A 20,519-nucleotide genomic window follows, 5' to 3' on the forward strand; every position below is an offset into this window, starting at 1 on the left:
AGGGGGTCTCCAGTTGTTTGAGGTATGGCCGTGTGCCTGGCCCAAGGGGCTGGGGGTTCCTGCGTGGCCCCTAAATCCGTGTCTCTCACCCCCTGCGGCACCTGGGCCTGGGGGACTATGGGGGGCGATTGAGCGGTCTGGGGGCGAGGACCCCTTCCCTTGCCCACCCCTCGGGACCGGCCAGAGACGCAGGGGAAGGGGACAGGGTGGGGGCGCACGCGCCGGGCCGAGCCTGAGCTGTCGGGGGCCTGGGAGCTGGGATCTGGTTTGGGGAGGGCCGAGCCGGGGTGTCGGGCGAGTTCTCTCGCGGGGCAGAGGGAGCATGCCCGTTGGAGCCCGGCCTCGGGCGCGCCCCGGCCGCCGTCTCCACCTCCGCCTCCTTCTCCTCCTCCGTCTCCTCCTCCTCCTCCTCCTCCTCCTCCTCCACCTCCTCCTCCTCCACCTCCTCCTCCTCCTCCTCCAGTCCCGCCGCCGCCGCAGCCAACATGGCTGCGCTCCTGAGCCCGGGAGGCGGCTGCCGCTGAGCGCCGCCCGTCCCCGGGCCCGCCGCCCGCGCCCCCGCGCATGGCCCCCGCCGCCCCCCGGGCCCCGGCGCGCTAGGCTGCAGCGGGCGCTCGGGAGCCGGAGCCGCCCGGCGGGCGCGCGCGCCGCCATGGAGCCACAGCGCCGGGAGCTGCTCGCCCAGTGTCAGCAGAGCCTGGCCCAGGCCATGACGGAGGTGGAGGCCGTGCTCGGGCTGCTCGAGGCCGCGGGCGCGCTGAGCCCGGGCGAGCGGCGGCGGCTGGACGCGGAGGCGGGCGGCTCCAAGGCGGAGCTGCTGCTCCAGCTGCTGCTGACCAAGGAGCGAGACCACTTCCCGGACCTGCGGGCGGCGCTGGAGAAGACACAGCCCCACCTGCTGCCCATTCTCTACCTGAACGGCGTCGTCGGGCCGCCGCAGCCCGCCGAGGGCGCCGGTGAGTGGCCCACCCGCCCGGCCGCGCGGCCCGCCTCCCGCCGCTTCTCTCTCCGGCCCTCGGAGGGGGGCGCGGGCGGGCCACTGCTCTACCTGGCGCGGGCCGCGGGGGCAGCCTCCCTCCTCTAGCTGCCGGGGACTCCGCTTCACACCTCCTCCCCGGGCCGGGAACAATGCCCGCACCGCAGGCCTGGACTCCGGGGCCAGGGCTGCAGGGTCCCCCCGAGACCACCAGGTCCAGCAGGGCCAGCCTCCTGGGGACCGCTGAGGGATGGCTGTCAGCCCCATTTCGGAGGCTCTTCCCCACCCGCCGGTCCTTTCAGAGCCTCTGGTAGCCTTTACTTAATGAGACAGTCAGGAACACTGGAACCTGGGCCAGGACCCGGAGTCCTGAATTTTGGTCCCTGCCACCTGGTTTCGGGACCACTGGTGCCTTTTCTCTTTCTGGCTCTCTCTGCTCCCTCTGCCCAGAGCTCAAGCCCTTTGCTAGCCCAAACTTGTGGTTGATTGTGCACAATGCCTGCTAGGTTTCTTTGGAAACTGTGGGCCCGGAAAAGTTGGGGAAGTTGCATTGCACCATGGGAAAATCCTAGTAGTGGCTGCTGGGGCTCAGATCCCTCCCTGAGTGCTGAGCTGTGCCACAGCGAAGACTGGTGCTGGTTCCCTTGGGTGGTGGGTGACGGATTTGAGAGTTTTCATGTGTGTGGGGTTATGTTGGGAATTTGTGACAAGGGGTAGGCCTGGCCTGGCCTGGTTGGGGAGTGTGGACAGCCAGTATTTTAGACAAGAGAGCTCCAGGAAGGTGTAGCACCGAGTAAGGAAGAGAAGCATTTATTAGGCACCTACTGTTGTGGTAGGGACACTGGTTTATCGCATTTAATTGTTACTACTCTGTGAGCTATTATTCTTACCTTGCCAGAGAGAAAACTCTGGCTTGGAGTGGTTAAAATGCTCAAAGTAGTTTTCAGTTGTGACCTACCGTTTTATTTAACTTGTTCGGAGCCAGGAAGCGGTAAGTGCTACCGTTTCTATGTCTTGTCCTTATTTTAAGAGTGAACCGAAAGGACCAAAAGACTGCCTTTAGCAACTTGTAGGCCCAAGGCTGAGGAGACCCGTTTATAAGGCTGTTAAATGCCTCACTTATTAAGGGGATGATTTTATAAGCTGTTCTTGGTAACAGCTCTGATGTACCCTCGCCCTCTGGACCTCAACTTTTTATAGTGAAGGGAACTGACATACAGAGGAACTAAATGGCTGGCCACACAGCATATCTTTTTATTGGTGGCCCTTTTGTATCCACTTTGGGTTGCTGACTCTAGCATTTACACCCCTCAAACCTGTGTTCTGTCCCCCAATTACGATCATATCTGAGTTTCTGGGCAAACCCAGCCCTCTCTTGGAATGGTGTTTTTGAAGATGCAAAGAAGGATAAGGACAGAGGGAAATCTCATTGCGGTAATTTTTTTTTTTTCCTTTTAAGTTGCTTTTATCTTTCTGCCTGCCTTCCATTTATCTGTCTTTGAAGGAGCAGGTTTATCGCGGAATCCCAGAAGCTGGAGTGCAGAGTCAAGTCCTGCTGGGGTGTGTTTGAATCAGTGCTAGCCGTAATATCTGGCGAACAGGGGTGAATTGCCATTATTTAGGTCTCCCCTTTGCCTTGCCTGGTGGAGAAGATGGGGCCTCACGGGACCAAAGTTCTAGGAGCTGCTCCCAACCTGTGAGGAAGGAATGGAATAGCAGGGATCCTCAAACTTTTTAAACAGGGGGCCAGTTCACTGTCCCTCAGACCGTTGGAGGGCCGGACTATAGTTTAAAAAAAACAACTATGAACAAATTCCTATGCACACGGCTAAGTCGGCTGCTAAGCAGGACAGGCAGCGGCGGCAAAAACACCCGGCGGGCCGGATAAATGTCCTCGGCGGGCCGCATGTGGCCCGCGGGCTGTAGTTTGAGGACCCCTGGAATAGAGTTTGGATTTTATGCCCACGGGTAGTGATTTCAGACCCGCATTTACTACAATGCAGAGTTCTATAGCCTTGCAGAGGGTTATGAAATCCTCAGAAAAATAATTTTCAAGGGGAAGTTAAGTTATTTTAGTTAATATAGAAAAAAAAATATAGGGTAGCATTTGGTATCACAAGATGCCATCTAAAGCTTCTGGGGGAGAGGGACACGATGTGCAAGCAAACAGTAGAGTGCTGGGATCTGTGTAAAGGATGACATACTATGCAGTGGTTTTCCAACTTTTTTTTTTCTTTCAGCCAGGGAGCCCTTATGGGGCAGAGCTCAGTGCATACAAGCGCTGCTATGGTTGAAGGGGTGGATGTACCCGTCTCATCCCCAGGGAGCCAAAGTCGGGGGAATCCAGTACTGTGTCCTGCATTCTTGCTCTCCCAGCAGTTTCCACTCTGCCTGCAGGTCCACGGCTCTGCTATGGGTCGGCCTTAGAGCCAGGCCTTTGTGGGATCCTGAGAGGAAGCAGTTGGCTTTGTCAGGATCCAAAGCATCAAGGGAAGGTCCCTTTGTCACCATCTCCATATTGGAGGTGCTGCCACCACCCAGTGGCCCAGAATGCCCATCCCCTGCCTGGCACTTGTATGCTGTGGGAGTTTGCTGTGCTGCAGGCAAACGCTGTCTGGCAGCCCCCCACCTGGGCCCTGGAACCGGGAGGAAGCTGGGCAGGTGAGCACAGCAAACCCATCTGTTCTGCTCATGCTCAGTTAGAGCCCCGGACATTTATAACCCACCATGTTTAGGCTTGGAGTATGAAAGTGGCTAAGAAAATACAGTGCTGTTTTATTTCGGGTGGCTGGGGGACTCCTATATCAAGATTGACAGTACATTGCTCTTCAGCATATGGCATCTTACTGCATGCTTTAGTATCTCACTTAATCCCGTGGCGACCCCAGTGAGATGAGTGATGCCTTCCTGCGTTATGCTGGGTTCTGTGCCCCCATCCCTGAGTGTGAGGACAGGACAGAAGTTGCAGGGCAAAGAGGAGCTGGAGTCAAGGGGAAGCAGTTCCTGATTCTGCGATGGGGACACCTTTTCCTATTACCTGATTCGGCCCTCCCTCTATAATTGCAGGCATTTCCTGCATTGGGGACCCCTGGGCTCATGCAGCCTTTCCTTGTCCCTGTGTGGGTCTGTGAGGAGGAAGTGATCGTCTCTGCCCCCGCTGATGGTAGAGCTAGGGGAGAACTGTTGTCTGAGTGGCTCAGCCTGGAGGGTTTTTCCACAGTTGTACCAGGATCTTGTTTGTTCACTTGGAACCCACATGGTCTTTCCCCCCGCTTTGATTCAGTTACTAACATCTGGGTTTTCTCACTTGAGGAACATTGGCTGTCTGTTCCTGGAGTGAGGGCTTCCTGGCTGTGCGCCTCAGTGTCTTCATCTGTGAGATGGGCTAAGTGAACTACACTGCCTGCCTCAGCCACGGGGAGGGCGGAATGTGATCGGAGAGGACTGAAGTGCCCGGCTCTGTGCTTGCTCCAGGTGAGGCCAGAGGGTGTAGATAGAGACAGGGGTGCGTAGGATGTAATTCCAGCCTGCAGCTCACTGCCTCGTTGGGGGAATGGGACACTCGGGAGAGTGACATTATGAGACAGATCAATTGAGTGATACAATGCAAGCAGGCCTTTTCCTCCCTTTAAAGCTCTGGATGCTACATGCTTCCCCAAATACTCTCCTCCACCCCTAGGGGCTCTAATTCCCATCTCAATGTGGAGGGCTCCCCACGGCAGGAGTGGGGCAGAAGTGGCCGAGTTTGGTGATTGTGGGGCAGAAGTGGCCAAGTTTGGCGATTGCCGCCAGTCCCTGTAGTGCAAGCATGTCAAACTCAAAGGCTAACACAGGCCAAATAAATGAGGCATGAGGCCCGCGGGCCGCAAGTTTGACATGCTTGCTGTAGTGTGTGCTCCGAGCTGGATGTTTCTTCTCTTCCCCTCAGTGCATCATCTTTAGTTTCCTAGTGAGCTGGCTGATTTGGCTTCACCAGAGTGAAGAGAATGGAGACAGCAGCAGCTGCTGGGGATGCTGGGGGAGGCTTCACGGAGGGACCGGAGCCTGAGCTGGGTGTTGAAGGGGTACTTTGAACACGCAGAAGGAAAGGAGGACGTTCTGGGCGGTAGGCATAGCCTCAGAGGAGCAGTGTGTTTTCAGGTTGCAGAATTAGGCCATCCTGAGTAGTGCAGGGGATGCAGAGCTAATCTGGAGGACCACGATGGCTAGCCGAGCGAGGGGTTTGGCGTCTCTTGGAATTCAGGCATTGTGCACTTGTCAGAAGTTAAAGCTGGAGGAATTTTTCTTAAAGGAATAACCCTGCCAGGTTTTTCCAGTAGGACAGGTGCAGTTGGCTGCTGATAGTCAGGTGTGGATTATTTATTATTCATTAGAGGTTACCTGGGCCTTTTGTTCTCTGCCTACTCACTTAGGTACCAGCCACCTTTTCTTCATCTACTTTGCCCTGGAGGGTCAGCAGGGACAGTAACATAAATAAAAGTTCCAACCAGTGTAGTTTTTCTCTTGATTGTGTTGTTTGAGAGGAAGAGGTGGAGGAACTCGGAAGTAATGATTGAGAAGAGTTTTCTAAGAGAAAGGCAGAATTTATTTATCTCTCTCTGGTTTAGTTCAGGGTGCCTCTTGCAAGTGACAGAAACTTAGCCCAAACTGTATTAGGCAGAAAAGAGAAGTTTATTATATGATATTTCAAAACCTTGGGATGGGTTGGGGAAACTGGCGCTTGGGTGCTTGATCCTGAATGCTGCACTCTTTTCCTAGAACATGGTCCCCAGCTTCCGGGCTTCCCTCTTCACAGCCCCTGACCAGAGAAGTAAGGGTGCTCTATCCAGTTAGTCCAGGCAGAAAAACCTCCTGGAAGGATTTCATTTGGCCTGACAAGGGTCATGTGTCCATACGAGGCCCAGTCCAGGGCTAGAGGACTAAGCTTGGCCCAGCAGTGGATCCAACCAATAGGGTTGGGTGATGGGATGCTGTGATTGGTTCTTTAGAGTGGGGAGAAGCAGTTCTCCAAAGGCAGAAGAGCGGGAAGGAGATTGTTCAGGTGAAACACCGGGTGAATGTCCATGATATGTGGTCGCACCTTCGTGTGATGATGCAGTTAGAAGGTGAGGCCATTGCTAGAGTGGGATAGTGGGGAGGTGGGCATATGCCACCAGGCTTTAGACTTTGAGCAAGGCATTTAACCTTTCTGAGCTTACTCTACAAAATAAAACAATAACTACTTCACTATGCTATTTGACAGTCCGTGGTAAGAAGAGAGGAGGAACATTTGTTAGTGTGGTGAGCAATACAGCCCAGAACCAGCCTTAGAACCAGAAACCTGGGATTCTCCTGATATTTCTGAGGGTTATGGGAGAGCTCCTTGTAAACGATGCTGAACAGATGGCAGGGATGCTTTAGCTGTGGCTGTGGGTCACCGAGAGTAGAATGTCATCTCCATGAGCTGAATTTGCTGTTCTGTTCCTAATGCCTAGAATAGAGCCTGGCCCAAGATAGGTGTTCAATATATTTCTGTTGAGTGGATGACTAATCAGCTGTGTGTACAATGTGTGGCGTGATCCTGCGTAAGACCCGATCCTCTTCAGAAATATGTGCAGATTTCTTTTTTATTTTATTTTATTTTTTCCATCACCATTTATCCCCTCTATGCCCTCTTTCACCTCCACCCTCCCTCTCCCCCTGGCAATCATTTAAGTGGTGACTTCACAGTGGCAGAAGGCTGTGGGAGTGCAGGAAGGCTAGAGTGAGTCCCAGATGCACACACAGATGTCACCACCCACAGTCTGTCTGTGATGGAAGCAGGTGGTGTGACTTTGGTGTCTGAAGTTCCCAAGGTCACCCATCAGGTACTGGCATGGTGGGGCTGGCTGCCAGGAGCCATATGGAGCCTTTTGTAGGATTAGAGAGCCCTCCCCTTTCTGCACTTAGAATTTGAATGTCAGCTCGATGTCCTCGAAAGAGTCTTGGATGGTATCTGTTCCTAACTTTGCAATATCTTGACATTGGATGAGCTTTATAACTACCTGGCACGTGTGTTCTGTGTGTGTATATGTGTGTGTTTTCAGTACAACAGTAAAACCAGAAGTTTAGCATGACTGAGGCCATGCTCAGTCCTGTGGGATCCTCGGCACTTCCAAGGAGGCGTCAGGTCCAAGGAGGCTTGGTGAGAGGGTTGGGCTAGATTTCTGAGGCTTCTTCCAGCTCTGTACCATGATTACTGTTTCCTTGGAGTTAGTGTTGAGTGATTTTTGATACTCTGGCTTTCTATTTCCTGAAAAAGTGAGCAGCAGAGAAATATTTTGCCTTAGTTTTTGTTGTTGTTGTTGTTGTTGTTCTACCTCATTTCCAACTGCCTATACATTCTGCAGGCCAGTGTGAGGGCTCTTCAGTAATTTCCTGTAACTTTGGGAAGACGGGAGCCACGTAGAGCGAGAGGGCTGCGCTGCTGTCAGTCTGTGCAGTAGGGATGCCGGGTGTGTTCAGCAGGAATTTTAAGGTGAATTGAGTTGGGATATTGCATCTTTTTCCATCTTTTACCTGAAGCAGGTTGCTTATCTCTAAACTGTGTCTCTGTTGATTTTTTGTGTGACAGAGTTTCATGAAAGTGCTACAGAAAGCTTTTAAACTCAACAGAGATATTTGGAATGTTTCATGTCAGTCATCCAGATCTAAACCCTTGGTGACTGTTGACCTTGATGTTTATTTCACATTAAAGGTAATAACCTATTTGCTTTTTGTGTGTATGTGTGGTAAAATATACATAACATAACATTTACTATTTGAACCATTTTTTCTATTATTTAAAACTAGAGGCCTGGTGCACGAAATTTGTGCACTGGTATGGGGGTCCCTCAGCATGGCCTGCGCCCTCTCACAGTCCGGGGCCCCTCAGGGGATATCTGCCTAAGCCAGCAGTCAGACATCCCTCTTGCAGTCTGGAACACCTTGCTCCTTCCTGCCCGCCTACTCGCTGCTTCTTACCACTCAGCTTGCTGCTCCTTAGTGCTGCGCTGACGTGGAGGCAGGAGAGGCTCCCGCTACCGCCACTGCACTCACTAGCTGGGAGCCCAGCTTCTGGCTGAGTGGCGCTCCCCCTGTGGGAGCGTACTGACCACCAGGGGGCAGCTCCTGCATTGAGTGTCTGCCCCCTGGTGGTCAGTGCACGCCATAGCAACCGGTTGTTCCACCGTTCAGTCGATTTGCATATTAGGCTTTTATTATATAGGATTGTGGCACACTATACATAACACAAAATTTTCTATTTTAATCATTGTTCAGCATTCAGTTCCATGGTAATTCACATTGTCGTAATAATCACTACCATCTATCAGTAGAACTTTTTCGCCTTGCAAAACTGAAACTCTATGCTAATTAAACAGTAACTCTCTATCCTCCTCTCCTCACAGTCTCTGGCCACAACCCTTCTACTTTCCTGTTTCTAGGAATTTGACTGCTCTAGGTATCTCCTATAAATGGAATCATACATTATGTGTCTTTTTGTGACTGGCATCTTTTACTTACCAGTGTCCTCAAAGTTCATCCATATTGTAGCATGTGACAGTATTTCTTTCCTTTTCAAGGCTGAGTAATATTCCATTGTATGTATAGACCACATTTTGTTTATCCATTCATCCATCAACTTGGGTCCTGTTGCCTATTGGCTATTGTGAATAATGCTGTATACAAATATCTCTTTGATAATTTGCTTTCATTTCTTTTGGATATATGTCCTGAGGGGGGGGCGGGGCGGTTATGGCTCAGGAGGCAATTCAGTGCTTAATTTTTGGAGGAACTGCCATACTGTTTGTTTTGAGTTTTAAAGGAAATCCATACTGTCCACAGCTCCTTGACATGGGGGTGATTGGCCTGGCTGGAGTCTTAGTACCAATATTTTCTTTTCTTTTTCTTCTAAAATTGTGTATCCCCGCCCCAGACCTATTTTGGGAGTCTCGGGACAGTTCCTTTGGACTTTAAGTAAAGATTTAGTTTCAGTCGTCTTCTATGAGTCTTTCGAGGCTAGCAGTTACTAACCATAGAATCCCAGCAGTATTCGTATCTGGCAGCCGAGGGATGTTCACACATTTCCTTTGGGTTTCAGTACTAACAGCTCCATCCCCAAAGGCCTTGAAGTATGTTAGTTATTTCTGCTTTGTAGACACTCCTCCTTATCCCATTCAGGGTGGACTTGGTTTTTTAGTCTTGTTCCAGGGGAACTAGCTCTCATGATTTTCCTTCAAAAGGCTTAGGTCAGCATTTCCCCAGGAAACATCTCAAGACTGGTTTGGTGGGATGTCGGTGGTGTTGCTCATTTAAAGGGTTCTGTGGTCAAAGTCATTTGACCAGAGCTGGTTTGAGCAGGTCACAGGGGCTCCTCTCCTGGGATCCTCCTGAGAACACCAACCAGCCAGTGGCTTTGGGCTTCACTGGAGTGGGCTCACTAGGCAGCGTTTCCCAAACTGCTTTGACCACAGAATCCTTCTTCATTGAGCATTTTGCGACATTGGTGTTCTGAGGAATGCGCTTTTGGGAAACTTCAGCATTAGTGCACGGAACTGAAACATTAAATATACCATTGTTTTTCGAATTTTCCCTCAGCTCTCTCACGTGGGGAACCAAAACCTTAAACTTTCCCATTCTTTTAAATTCGGCTGAAATGGGCACATGTGATTCTGGGGCCAGTAGATTTTTTGGTTGTGTGAACTGAAGGTGTGTGACTTCTCTGGGCCTCAGTTTCCCCAGTGTGGCTTGACAAGAATAAAGTCTGGTTTCGTGATGATTATTCTTTGAGATGGTTAAGCCTCTTGTCTTCTCAAGGAGTGGACTTGGTCCCAGAAAGTGGAATATGGGCTGACTGGAAGGTAGACTTGAGCTGAACTTAAGCAAAGGCCTTTCTTCCTTCTTTCCCTTTAAACTTGAGTCTAAAAATTTCAAGCATAGGTAGAGATGGAGAGGATAATATAACAAACACCCAACTTTCCAACCACTCTTGTTTTCTGTAGTATTTTAAAACAAATCCCAGAGAGCATATCATGACCCCCCAAAATACTTAAGGAAGTGTCTTTAAGAGATAAGGCCTTTAACAAAAACATCACCAGGAGACCATTTTTACAACCAGCAGTACTAACAATACTTTTTTTTTTCATGTCTGTAGCTTTTTTTTTTTTAATAAATCTTTATTGTTCAGATTATTACAATTGTTCCTCCCCCCCCCCCATAGCTCCCCTCCACCCGGTTCCCACCCCACCCTCTGCCCTTACCCCCGACCCCACTGTCCTCATCCATAGGTGTACGATTTTTGTCCAGTCTCTTCCCGCACCCCCCATACCCCTTTCCCCCCCGAGAATTGTCAGTCCACTCCCTTTCTATGCCCCTGATTCTATTATATTCACCAGTTTATTCTGTTCCTCAGATTTTTTATTCACTTGATTTTTAGATTCACTTGTTGATAGATATGTATTTGTTGTTCATAATTTTTATCTTTACCTTTTTCTTCTTCTTCCTCTTCTTAAAGAATACCTTTCAGCATTTCATATAATAATGGTTTGGCGGTGATGAACTCCTTTAGCTTTTTCTTATCTGTGAAGCTCTTTATCTGCCCTTCAATTCTGAATGATAGCTTTGCTGGGTAGAGTAATCTTGGTTGTAGGTTCTTGCTATTCATCACTTTGAATATTTCTTGCCACTCCCGTCTGGCCTGCATAGTTTCTGTTGAGAAATCATCTGACAGTCATATGGGTGCTCCCTTGTAGGTAACTAACTGTTTTTCTCTTGCTGCTTTTAATATTCTCTCTTTGTCTTTTGGTCTTGACATTTTAATTATGATGTGTCTTGGTGTGGTCCTCTTTGGATTCCTTTTGTTTGGGGGTTCTGTGCGCTTCCTGGACTTGTAAGTCTATTTCTTTCACCAGGTGGGGGAAGTTTTCTGTCATTATTTCTTCAAATAGGTTTTCAGTATCTTGCTCTCTTCTTCTGGCACCCCCATAATTTGGATGTTGGTACGCTTGAAGTTGTCCCAGAGGCTCCTTACACTATCTTCATATTTTTGGATTCTTTTTTCTTTTTGCTTTTCCGGTTGGGTGTTTTTTGCTTCTTCGTATTTCAAATCTTTGACTTGATTCTTGTGATCCTCTAGTCTGCTGTTGGATCTCTGTATATTATTTTTTATTTCAGTCAGTGTATGCTTAATTTCTAGTTGGTCCTTTTTCATATCCTCGAGGGTCTCACTAAATTTATCGGCCTTTTCTAGAAAATTCTTGAAAAACCTTATAGCCGTGGTTTTGAACTCTATATCCGGTCGTTTTCTTTCCTCCATTTCTTTCATTTGTGACCTGTTTCTTTGTCTCCACATTTTGGCTGCTTCCCTGAGTTGATAGAGTGGCTTTGTGTGCTAGGTGTCCTATAGGGCCCAGTGGCTCAGCCTCCCCAGTTACCTGAGGTGGACACTCTTGGTGCACCCTTTGTGGGCTGTGTGCACAGTCTTGTTGTAGTTAAGCCTTGATTGTTGTTGGTATCACTGGGAGGAATTGACCTCCAGGCCAATTGGCTGTGAGGATCAGCTGTGTCTACGATGGGAGAACTTCTGTGCTGGAGACACCCTTATGAGGCAAGACTTGCTTCAATGGGGCTTTGGTGCTTACTGAGTCTGCCCCCTGAATGTGTCCCTTACAGATCTGAGGGGTTGTAATCTGGATGGTCCTACTCTGACCCTTGTGTACACTGACTCTTGCATCTCCAAGGAGGTGCTAATTTAGCCTCTGCCTGAGGCCACCCAGCAGGAGCTACAGAGAGATCTGCAGATTCCTCTTCTTTATTTGGGTTTTGGAGGTGCCCAGATGAGGCCCAGCTGTGAAGCAATGCAAGCTGCTGTGGGGCCTTGGGCCTTCTTTTGGATGTTCTGGGTCTCACTGACTCAGCTGCAGTTTGTTAGGTAAGTTTAGATTTCAAAGGACCAGGCCATTCATATGCAAAGGCCTCTGTGCTCAGCTTGGATGGGGCGGAGTCTCAGGGCGGAGCAGATAGCATTGGCTTCCCGTCAGCCCTGCCCTAAGAGGCCCCCGGGTCTCAGTGTCCCTTGGTAATCTCTGCAAGCACCTCTGAGAGAAAGCCGCCCTCGAGTTCTGCCCGCTGCCAGACAGTCCATATTCTCCCGGTATGAGTCTGGGTCCCCAGAGTCTTGCCCAGAACTGGAGTTCAGAGCAGTCGGGAGCTTGTGTCTCCCTGTGGATTGAAAAAGCCAGCTGCGTACTCAGTTGCCAGCCCTATCCACACGCGCGCGTGCGCGCGCGACTCCATACCTCTGCCCTTTACTTCCGCAGCTCCTCTGAGTCTCAGTGTGCTTTTCTCTTTCCTTCTAGTTGTAGAATTTCCACTCAGCCAGCCTTCCTGAGGTTCTGGATGATGTCCGTCTTGTCTTTTAGTTGTAGTTTTGAAGTTGTTGTGCGAGGCAGCAGTTCAGGTGTTTACCTATGCCGCCATCTTGGTTTCTCCTAACAATACTTTCTTAACGTCACCTCATAGCCAGTTGATGCTCAGTTTTCCTTGTCTCAGAAATGTCTTTTTATAGATGGTTTCTTCAAATTAGGACTTTAATAAGGTGCATATGTTGCATTTAGTTGATGTTGCCCTCTGAGCCTCTTTTATAATCCCTAACAGCTCCCCTTTCCTGGCCTTGTTTTCTTTTTCTTTAAATAATAACATCGTTTGAGCACTTACTATGTGTCAGGCACTTTTTTTTTTTAAAGTATATTTTTATTGATTTTAGAGAGGAAGGGAGAGGGAGAGAGAGATAGAAACATCAATGATGAGAGGGAACCATTGATTGGCTGCTTCCTGCATGCTCCCTACTAGGAATTGAGCCCACAACCTGGGCATGTGCCCTTGGCCAGAATCGAACCTGGAACCTGTCAGTCTGCAGGCCGACGCTCTATCCACTGAGCCAAACCGGCTAGGGCTTTCCTGTGCCTTTTGTTTAAGGAAGAGCTCGTTTTAATGGCCATTGCCATCCCTCTCTGGAGTGGACTGTTCTAGGTGGTGACCCTTCTTCCCAGAGAGTCCAAGTGGACACTGGGCGAGCACAGCGTGGTTACTCTGAGAATGGGCTGTGGAGTCTGACCGGACGCCTCTTCAGCCTCAGTTTCCTCACAGGGCTGTTGTGAACAGTTAAATGAAGGAGCATGTGAAGTGTAAACGTTCTTTATGATTGGGCCCTTTTCATTAACTGGACTCTGACAGAAAAGCCAGCTGCGTAAAACAGACCAAGAGGTGCTGTGGCAGTCGGGTGTGGAGGCCTGGAGCTTGCCCCTCCTGTGGCCTCCGTGAGGCACTTCCCCAAGGCCCCCCTACCCTCCCACCCCAAAGCCTTACCTTCCTTGGCCTGAGCGCAGGTGCTGAGTCACAGGTGGACACGGCAGCTGCAATTGGTGGCAGCTGTGCTTCCATGAGATACTCTTGTCTTCCTCTGCTTCCTCTGTTTACCTTTGTAGGTTTCCTTTCAGGATGACCCAGGCTCTCAAAAATGACCACAGTGTGGCTAATAAAAAAACCCATTCTCTTTGTCCCAAGATCTAGATATGGGAGGGAGCAGAGTGAAACCCAACCAGGTGGTCCTTTTGCAGTGGGAAGTGGTTACGTTTTTGAAAAATTAGTCTGTTTTTAAAAATATATTTTATTGATTTTTTCACAGAGAGGAAGGGAGAGGGATAGAGAGTTAGAAACATCGATGAGAGAGAAACATCGATCAGCTGCCTCCTGCACACCCCCTACTGGGGATGTGCCTGCAACCAAGGTACATGCCCTTGACCGGAATCGAACCTGGGACCCTTCAGTCCACAGGCCGACGCTCTATCCACTGAGCCAAACCGGCTAGGGCAAAATTAGTCTGTTTTTAAAAACATATATGGCCCCTGGCTGGCCCTACATGTACATTGCATAAGAGAACTGTTAGCCATGGATGCATAAATGAGCTCCAGCCAGCAGGCGCTCTTCAGGTGGGCCGGGCGGAGCTGCTGCGTGGGAAGCTGTGCCATCAGAGGTAATCACCTGCGACTCCTGCTGCTGCTTTGTGGGCTGTCTCAAGCCAGGGTGTGTTTTCTGTGCCCACAGCATTTTTCCAGGTGTGGCCTGTCTCTCAGGCGGCTCTCAGGCCTCTTTCTGAGTCAACTTTAGGTTACTTATCTGAATGGTTATCTGTTTGACTCCTTAAGGTGGCCTGGGACCCCCCCCCAGACAAATCTCGTACATCATTTGACCATTGTGAGTCTGCTGACCAAAAATGATGAAAACCCATCCCGCCAGGGGTGAGTGATGTGATCAGAAAACAAATGGGAAGAGACTGGATTTTTATATTTTGATGTCAGAAGTCATAAAAAAGTTTAATGACCTTTTCAATACTATGAGAAGCTCTGTTCTTCTTACTCAGGGTAACCTCGTTTTCATCTCAGCTGGCCAGAACTTTCATTTCCTGTTTATGTTTCTTAAGCAGCTTAAGACTGTTTAGTATCAGGGCTGGAAGGGGTCTTAGAGACCATTTTGCCCAAACTGCCTATTTTACAAATGAGAAACAGCAGTCCAGAGACACAGAGGGACTCCGCCAGGATCTCAGCATGCCCCTGGCAGAGCTGGACCCAGGACCCAGGTTTCTGCCCTTGCGGGGGTTCCTTCCAAGGCATCTTTGCCAGCCCCAGGCTGGGCGGGGAGTCTGGTTTTTCCTGATCCGGGCCATGGCTCTGCAGGCACCAGCCTTTCCCGTGAGGGTGAGCAAGTAACAGGGCATTGCAGTTCGTGGAGTTGTGCTGCAGCTTCTCATTCCTGACCATTGAAATGAATCTTTTATCCGTCTGTGTAAGAGGTATTTACATCCCACTGATGGGCAAACCAGGCCAACAGATGTTCGTCAGCTTGCTCAGGGCCGCCAGCTGCTCAGAGACTGGGCAGGTTTTGGAGTCCTTGTCAGTTTCTTTATAAAGACAGCGTTTGTTCTGTGCTCTGGGCCAGCCTGTGAAAGTCCCCGTGGAGATGTCCATGTCCTTAGCCTTGGACACCCCTCCCTGTCTTGTCACAGCATTCATTCATTCAGCAGATGTGTTCTGAAAACCTGTCACGTAGGGGCGACTGTTTGATGCAGACATAGGTCATGACATCTGAATTTAAGTGCTGAGTCAGATAATGGGTCTGATGTTGGCAGGAGGTACCTCCTTGTCCCATTCTTGTTGTGACACAGCAAAACACTTCCAGGGCTGACTGCTGTGGCTTCTTATTGCTTAGTCACAGGACAGAGTTCAGGCAGGAAAATGACGCCACTGAGTCTCTTGCCTCAGAGGAAAAAGCCTGAAATAAAGATAAGAGGGTAAAGGCCCTAGGACACTGAGTTGGGTCCACCCCCCCACGCCAACCTCAGTGGGAACTGGATCCAGGAAAAAGCAAGAAAGTAAACAAAACCAAAGTGTGCTGGTTCTTGGTCTTTTTCCCAGAAAAAAAAATAAAAATATATATATATATAGCTGAACCTGAAGCAGCTTAGACTTAGGGGCTGTGTGTGAGAGAATACATACGCCTGTCTATTCTCCTACCTAATTTTTGATAGAAAATGGCAGATGACCATTCTAAATCCTGTCATATTTTCTACCTATTTTATGAGCCCAGGGAGAGGGAACAAAACAGTGTCCTTGCTTTCTAGGGAATTGTGCTTTGTGGGATTTTATGTAAGCTTGTTCTGCCCTCAGCCTCCCTCATATTAAGGTTGTCCTGAAAACTCAGAGGAGCTGGTCACAGTGTCTTCTTGCACAAGATCACACAGCCTCTCGGGTGGCCGTCCACTTGTCTGTCCACCCCATCATCCACCCAGCCTATACCTGGTCTGTGACTCTGCTGAGAGCCGAGTGTGTAGAGATGAGAAAGACATCAGCATCACCCATGATCAACACCATAGGCCCAGACCAAAAGCCCTGACTTTGATTTGTTCTTTTAGCTGCAATGCGTATCCTATTGCTCACTGGAGCTTTTCATTTTGGGTTGCTCTCTTCTCTATTCTGCCTGTACTGCCAGAATTAAGCAGCCTAGCCTACTGACTTCCTATTCCTCACCTGCCATTTTTTTTTTTTTTTTTTGGTTTATAGCAAATGGCAAGTGTTTTTGGTTGCAAAAATCTGTAAGATTCTCAGAAGGGTGAAAAGAAGATGATTCTTGAATCCCAGGAGTTTATTGTCTCATTGGAAAGCCCAAACCTGCTGGAGCAGGTAGCCCGCAGTACAGGTCACGCAGAGCATGTGAGGCCGCCCCATGGACAGCTTGCAGTGAGCTGGGCGCGGGCAGATGCCTGGAAGGCTGGATTGGTGCACGGGGGAAGGCAGGCCTGGCCAAGGCAATGCGCAGAAAAAGGGAGGAGACTTGGGAGAGAATCCATTCTCTGAAGAGTGGATCTTTTTGTTGTTTGTTTTTTTGTTAATCCTCACCAGAGGATATTTTTTCCATTGATTTTTAGAGAGAATAGAAGGGAGGAAGGGAGGAGAAAGAGAAAGAACGAGAGAGAAAAAACAAACAAACATTGATGTGAGAGAGACACATTGACTGGTTGCCTCCCGCATGTGTCCTGACCGGGGCAGGGGGTCGAGCCTGCAACCCAGGTACGTGCCCTTGACTGGGACTTGAACCTGCCGACCCTTTGGTGCATGGGCCGACACTCTAATCACTGAGAAACACTGGCCAGGGCTGGAGAGTGGGTCTTTATGGGAAGTACAGGCTTCTGCTGGAGGCAAGCATTCAGCAGGCCGTGGGAAGACAAGGCTAGGCTAACCAGCCCCGGCAGACACAGGGCGGCCAGGCTGCTGCTCCCAGTCATTCTCCTGCGATTGGGTCTCTGAGGCTGCCTGAGCTGGGCTGGAGAGGAGTGGCAGAGTTGGCATGAAGGAGGAGGGTCATGTATGGGATGTGGCCCGAGGAAAGCCCGACTGGCTTTTGCAGAGTCCCGGAGGGAGGGGTGTGTGTCTGATCGGCTTTCTGTGAGTTGCTAGATGGATTGGAGAGCCATCTTTTTCCTAACTTTCAAGTCTGAGAATTACAGCTGGGCTGTTTAGAAACCAGAGTCCAGGAGTCCTCTGGGGACCTTGAGACCAGTTCCCATCTGCTGGCCTTCTCTTTGCGGAGGAGGAGGGAGGGATTGAGGAGTAAGGTGGCTGACCGGGAATGAGTAAGTCTAGCTGTGTTCCCATGCCGCTCCCATAGTCTCCCTAAGCCTCATCCTTATCTCTCTGTTGGGGTCCATGACACCACCTCCTCCTCAGAGCTGGTGTGGAAGTGGGTGGGTGGATGGAGCCGGTTGTGTGTCGTGTAGACGGTGTTTTTATTGCATAGGATGCCTTGTCCTTATTTTTGTATTTACTTTCTCATTTGATCTCATCAGCAACCCTTTGGGGGTCCTTACTCCACCTTACAAGTGAGGGAACAGGTAGGGGAGGCCAGGTCACTTGGGAGTCAGTTTAGTGGGATTGTTAAGAGTCTGTATCTGTCAAGTAATTGGGTTCAAAACTTGGACCTGCTACTTACTGTGACCCTGGGCAAGTTACTTTCCCTCTCTGTGCCTCAGTTTCCTCATCTGTGAAATGAGGGTAATAATAGGGCCTTGTACGGTAAGGATTAAAGGAGTTACTGTCTGTAAAGTGTTTGGAGCAGTGCCTGGCAAACAGTAAGCGCTATGTAAGCATAAGCTGTCATTGGTACTGTTCTGAGTGCCCCAGTCCCATGGCTATTGAACTAAATCATTAAATTGTGATTTTCGGGAGAGGTTGACTGGTTTGTTCCTGCGCTGTATCCCACACTCAGGGTGAGGTCTGCAGATCAGCGCTGGGCTCAGGCTCTTGGTTTCTGGACCGTGCTGACGTTAGCACAGAAATTTAAGAGGAAGCGGTCAGCAGCCTCTAGAGCAATTTGACCTTGCTGGGACTCATGGAACAGGTAGAGACTGCTTCAGGTGCTGTCAGGTCACATGGCAGTCACCTGTGGCAGGAGCTGTGCGTAACAGTCATCAGGTAGCAGGACCGTGTGATTGCAAATAAAAGTGGCATGAGAGCGCCACTGGATTGCCGCCTACCCCCAGCAGTCGGCTTCCTTGGCAGGAGCCTCTGCCTACTGGAGCAGGCGGGCGGGACCCATGGCATTGTGCAAGCCAGTGTGTGATGTTTGTGCTCCAGCAGGCTGTGACAACTCAAGGCAGTGAGGGCTCCCTACGAAGATTCTTATTAATGAGCAATTGTTTCCATTCAGCTCAACTTACTGTGGCAGATGCCGTTCTTGCCGTTCTAGCAGGCGTGGTTCTAGTAGATTTGGTAAGAATCCACATGAGCTCTATTTCTTTCCATCTCCTAGGCTGGCAGAAACTAGAAAGCTGGGTGTTGTCAATGGACAGTGGTGTGTGGGGTTTCGGACACTCCCCTCTACGGATGCAGCTGAGCTGGAGCCTTTGGCCGAGTTCCTGCAAAGCCCTACCCTACTTGAGAGCCTGGAAATCCATCCCCCCGCCCCCCCACAGGCTCTCATGCAGGTCCCTGAGGGGACCGGTCCCTGGAGATCCCTATGGGGAGACACGGGCTGTGATGGGTGGACACGGGCTGGCAGTCCTCTGAAGCAGCTCCAAGTGACTGATGAGACACACATGGCAGTGGCATGGGTCATAAAGCATAGAGCTCACTGAGAAAGTAAGACCTAGAGTAGAGTAATGCAGTGCTGGTATGTAGATGAATACAAAACAATACCCAGTTTGCAAGAATACAAAGAAAAAGATTAACCCAAAGAATGGTCACTTATGGGCTTGGAGGAGGAGAATGGGAAGGGAAATGGGAATAAAAGGAAATAAAACAAGAGGAGGAGGAAAGAAGCATCACTTTTCCGCCCTGCTGCTGTCTTTGAGGGAAGGCCTTCGGTGTCTGGGCTGCACTTGATCCCTCAGCTTCTAGTAGTGAGGCTTCTGCTTGTCTTGGCCTCGCCGGCAGCTTTAAGCAGGTTGTTCACCCCCAAACAGCCTTAGTGAAGAGTTACTGCCCAATGAAGTGGGGGTGGGGCAACTGTTCAGGGAACAATGAATGCAGTCGGGACACAGGTGTTTTTAATAATCATTTAGGTGATTGTAGGGAGCAAGAGTTGATTTAAACATGGCATTGTGAATATGCATCAGCCATGCTTGCAAAACCCCACATTCTCATCTTGGCCATAGTGGGAAAGTATGGGTGCTCATCCTGTAAGTCAATTAATTAAAAACACGGCCCTGTTCCTTGTGTTTATTGGGCCTATGATGCCATGTACTGCAAACTGCATTAGGGAAACAGGAGACTTTAACTTCAAGAAGGTAGAATCCTGTTCAGGATGCGGGATAACTTTTACATTGCTAGATACTGACTGCTCTAGGGAAGGGAATGAGCTGCTGCTGACTGCTGAAGGTATTCAGGTAGAACTTTCATTTTTTAAATATGTTTTTAAAAAATTATTATTGATTTCAGAGAGGGAGGAAGGGAGAGGGAGTGAGAGAAACATCGATCGGTTGCCTCCCACACATACCCCGACCTGGGAATGAGCCTGCAACCAGGGCATGTGCCCTCACCGGGAATTGAACCAGTGACTTTTTGGTGCTGGATGATGCTCAACGAACTGAGCCAGGCCGGGCTTCAGGGCTTCAGGTAGAGCATCAGGCAAGTCAGGGAAGGAGTTCTGTCATCTTCATGGTTGAAATAGTTGCTGTCTACAATTCCTCCTGTTCTAACTGAACTGGGCTTCAAATTTTAGGTCTGATGCTGGTAATTAAAACAAAAAAGTTATGTGGTTTCAAAAATATTATGTAATTAGCCAGGTTGACAGTAGAGAATTTAGAGAAGGTAGATAATCAAAAGGGAAATAACTTGAAGGTAATATTACTAACCGGAGATAACCACTAATAGATTTGCTTTTTTAAGTGAAAAAGGAGTCATTTTTCATGGGTGCATGGTATTGCCCTAGCAAGATGTAGGTCACAAGTTCCCTGCTATGGAGATTTAGAGAGTTCCCATTGTTGAGTGTAAATCATGCCACAGTGAACATCCTTATGGATAGATCTTTGCTCTCGTCTTTATTTCCTCAGGATAAATTCCTGGAAGTGGTGCTCTTGGGTCAGAGGGTGTGGATGTTTTGAAGGCTGTTGATACAAATTGCCAGGCCGATGGCACTGATCCTGAGTCACTCCCCGTTTCTCCAGGTGTGGTGTTGGGACTGGCTTCTTCAGAGTCACCTAGGACGTTTCTTAAAAAACGATGACTCCTGGGCCCCACCCCGGGTCTCCTGAAGCAGAGCCTGGGGGTGGGCTGGTCTCAGCAGCTGCATTTCCCACCAGCGCTGAGGAGGCTTTTACCTTCAGGGTGGGGATTTCCTCGGGGTCCGAGCCTGCCCGGGGAAAGAAGCCAGGAAGCAGGTCTGTTCTGTCTCCTCAGAGGGAGAACTGGGATGCTCATGGGGGTCAGGGAGGCAGTAGCGGGAGGAGAGCACCGTTCAGAGATCCACCTCTGGGCACCACTTTCCGCATCTGTAA

The 20,519-nt window shown here is 49.7% G+C and overlaps 1 protein-coding gene across 1 annotated transcript in view; it reads left to right on the forward strand.

The window, feature by feature from the left end:
* The first annotated feature begins 489 nt into the window (after positions 1 to 489).
* DLG5 (discs large MAGUK scaffold protein 5) overlaps positions 490 to 20,519 on the forward strand; it is a 112,026-nt gene continuing 91,996 nt past the window's right edge. The window contains exon 1 of the mRNA XM_079793977.1: positions 490 to 956. Within this exon, the coding sequence (XP_079650103.1) occupies positions 653 to 956 (304 nt within the window). The 5' untranslated portion in view covers positions 490 to 652. The remainder of the gene's footprint in view (positions 957 to 20,519) is intronic.

The sequence above is a fragment of the Cnephaeus nilssonii genome (assembly GCF_951640355.1).
Source record: "Cnephaeus nilssonii genome assembly, chromosome: 16".
NCBI lineage: Eukaryota > Metazoa > Chordata > Mammalia > Chiroptera > Vespertilionidae > Cnephaeus > Cnephaeus nilssonii.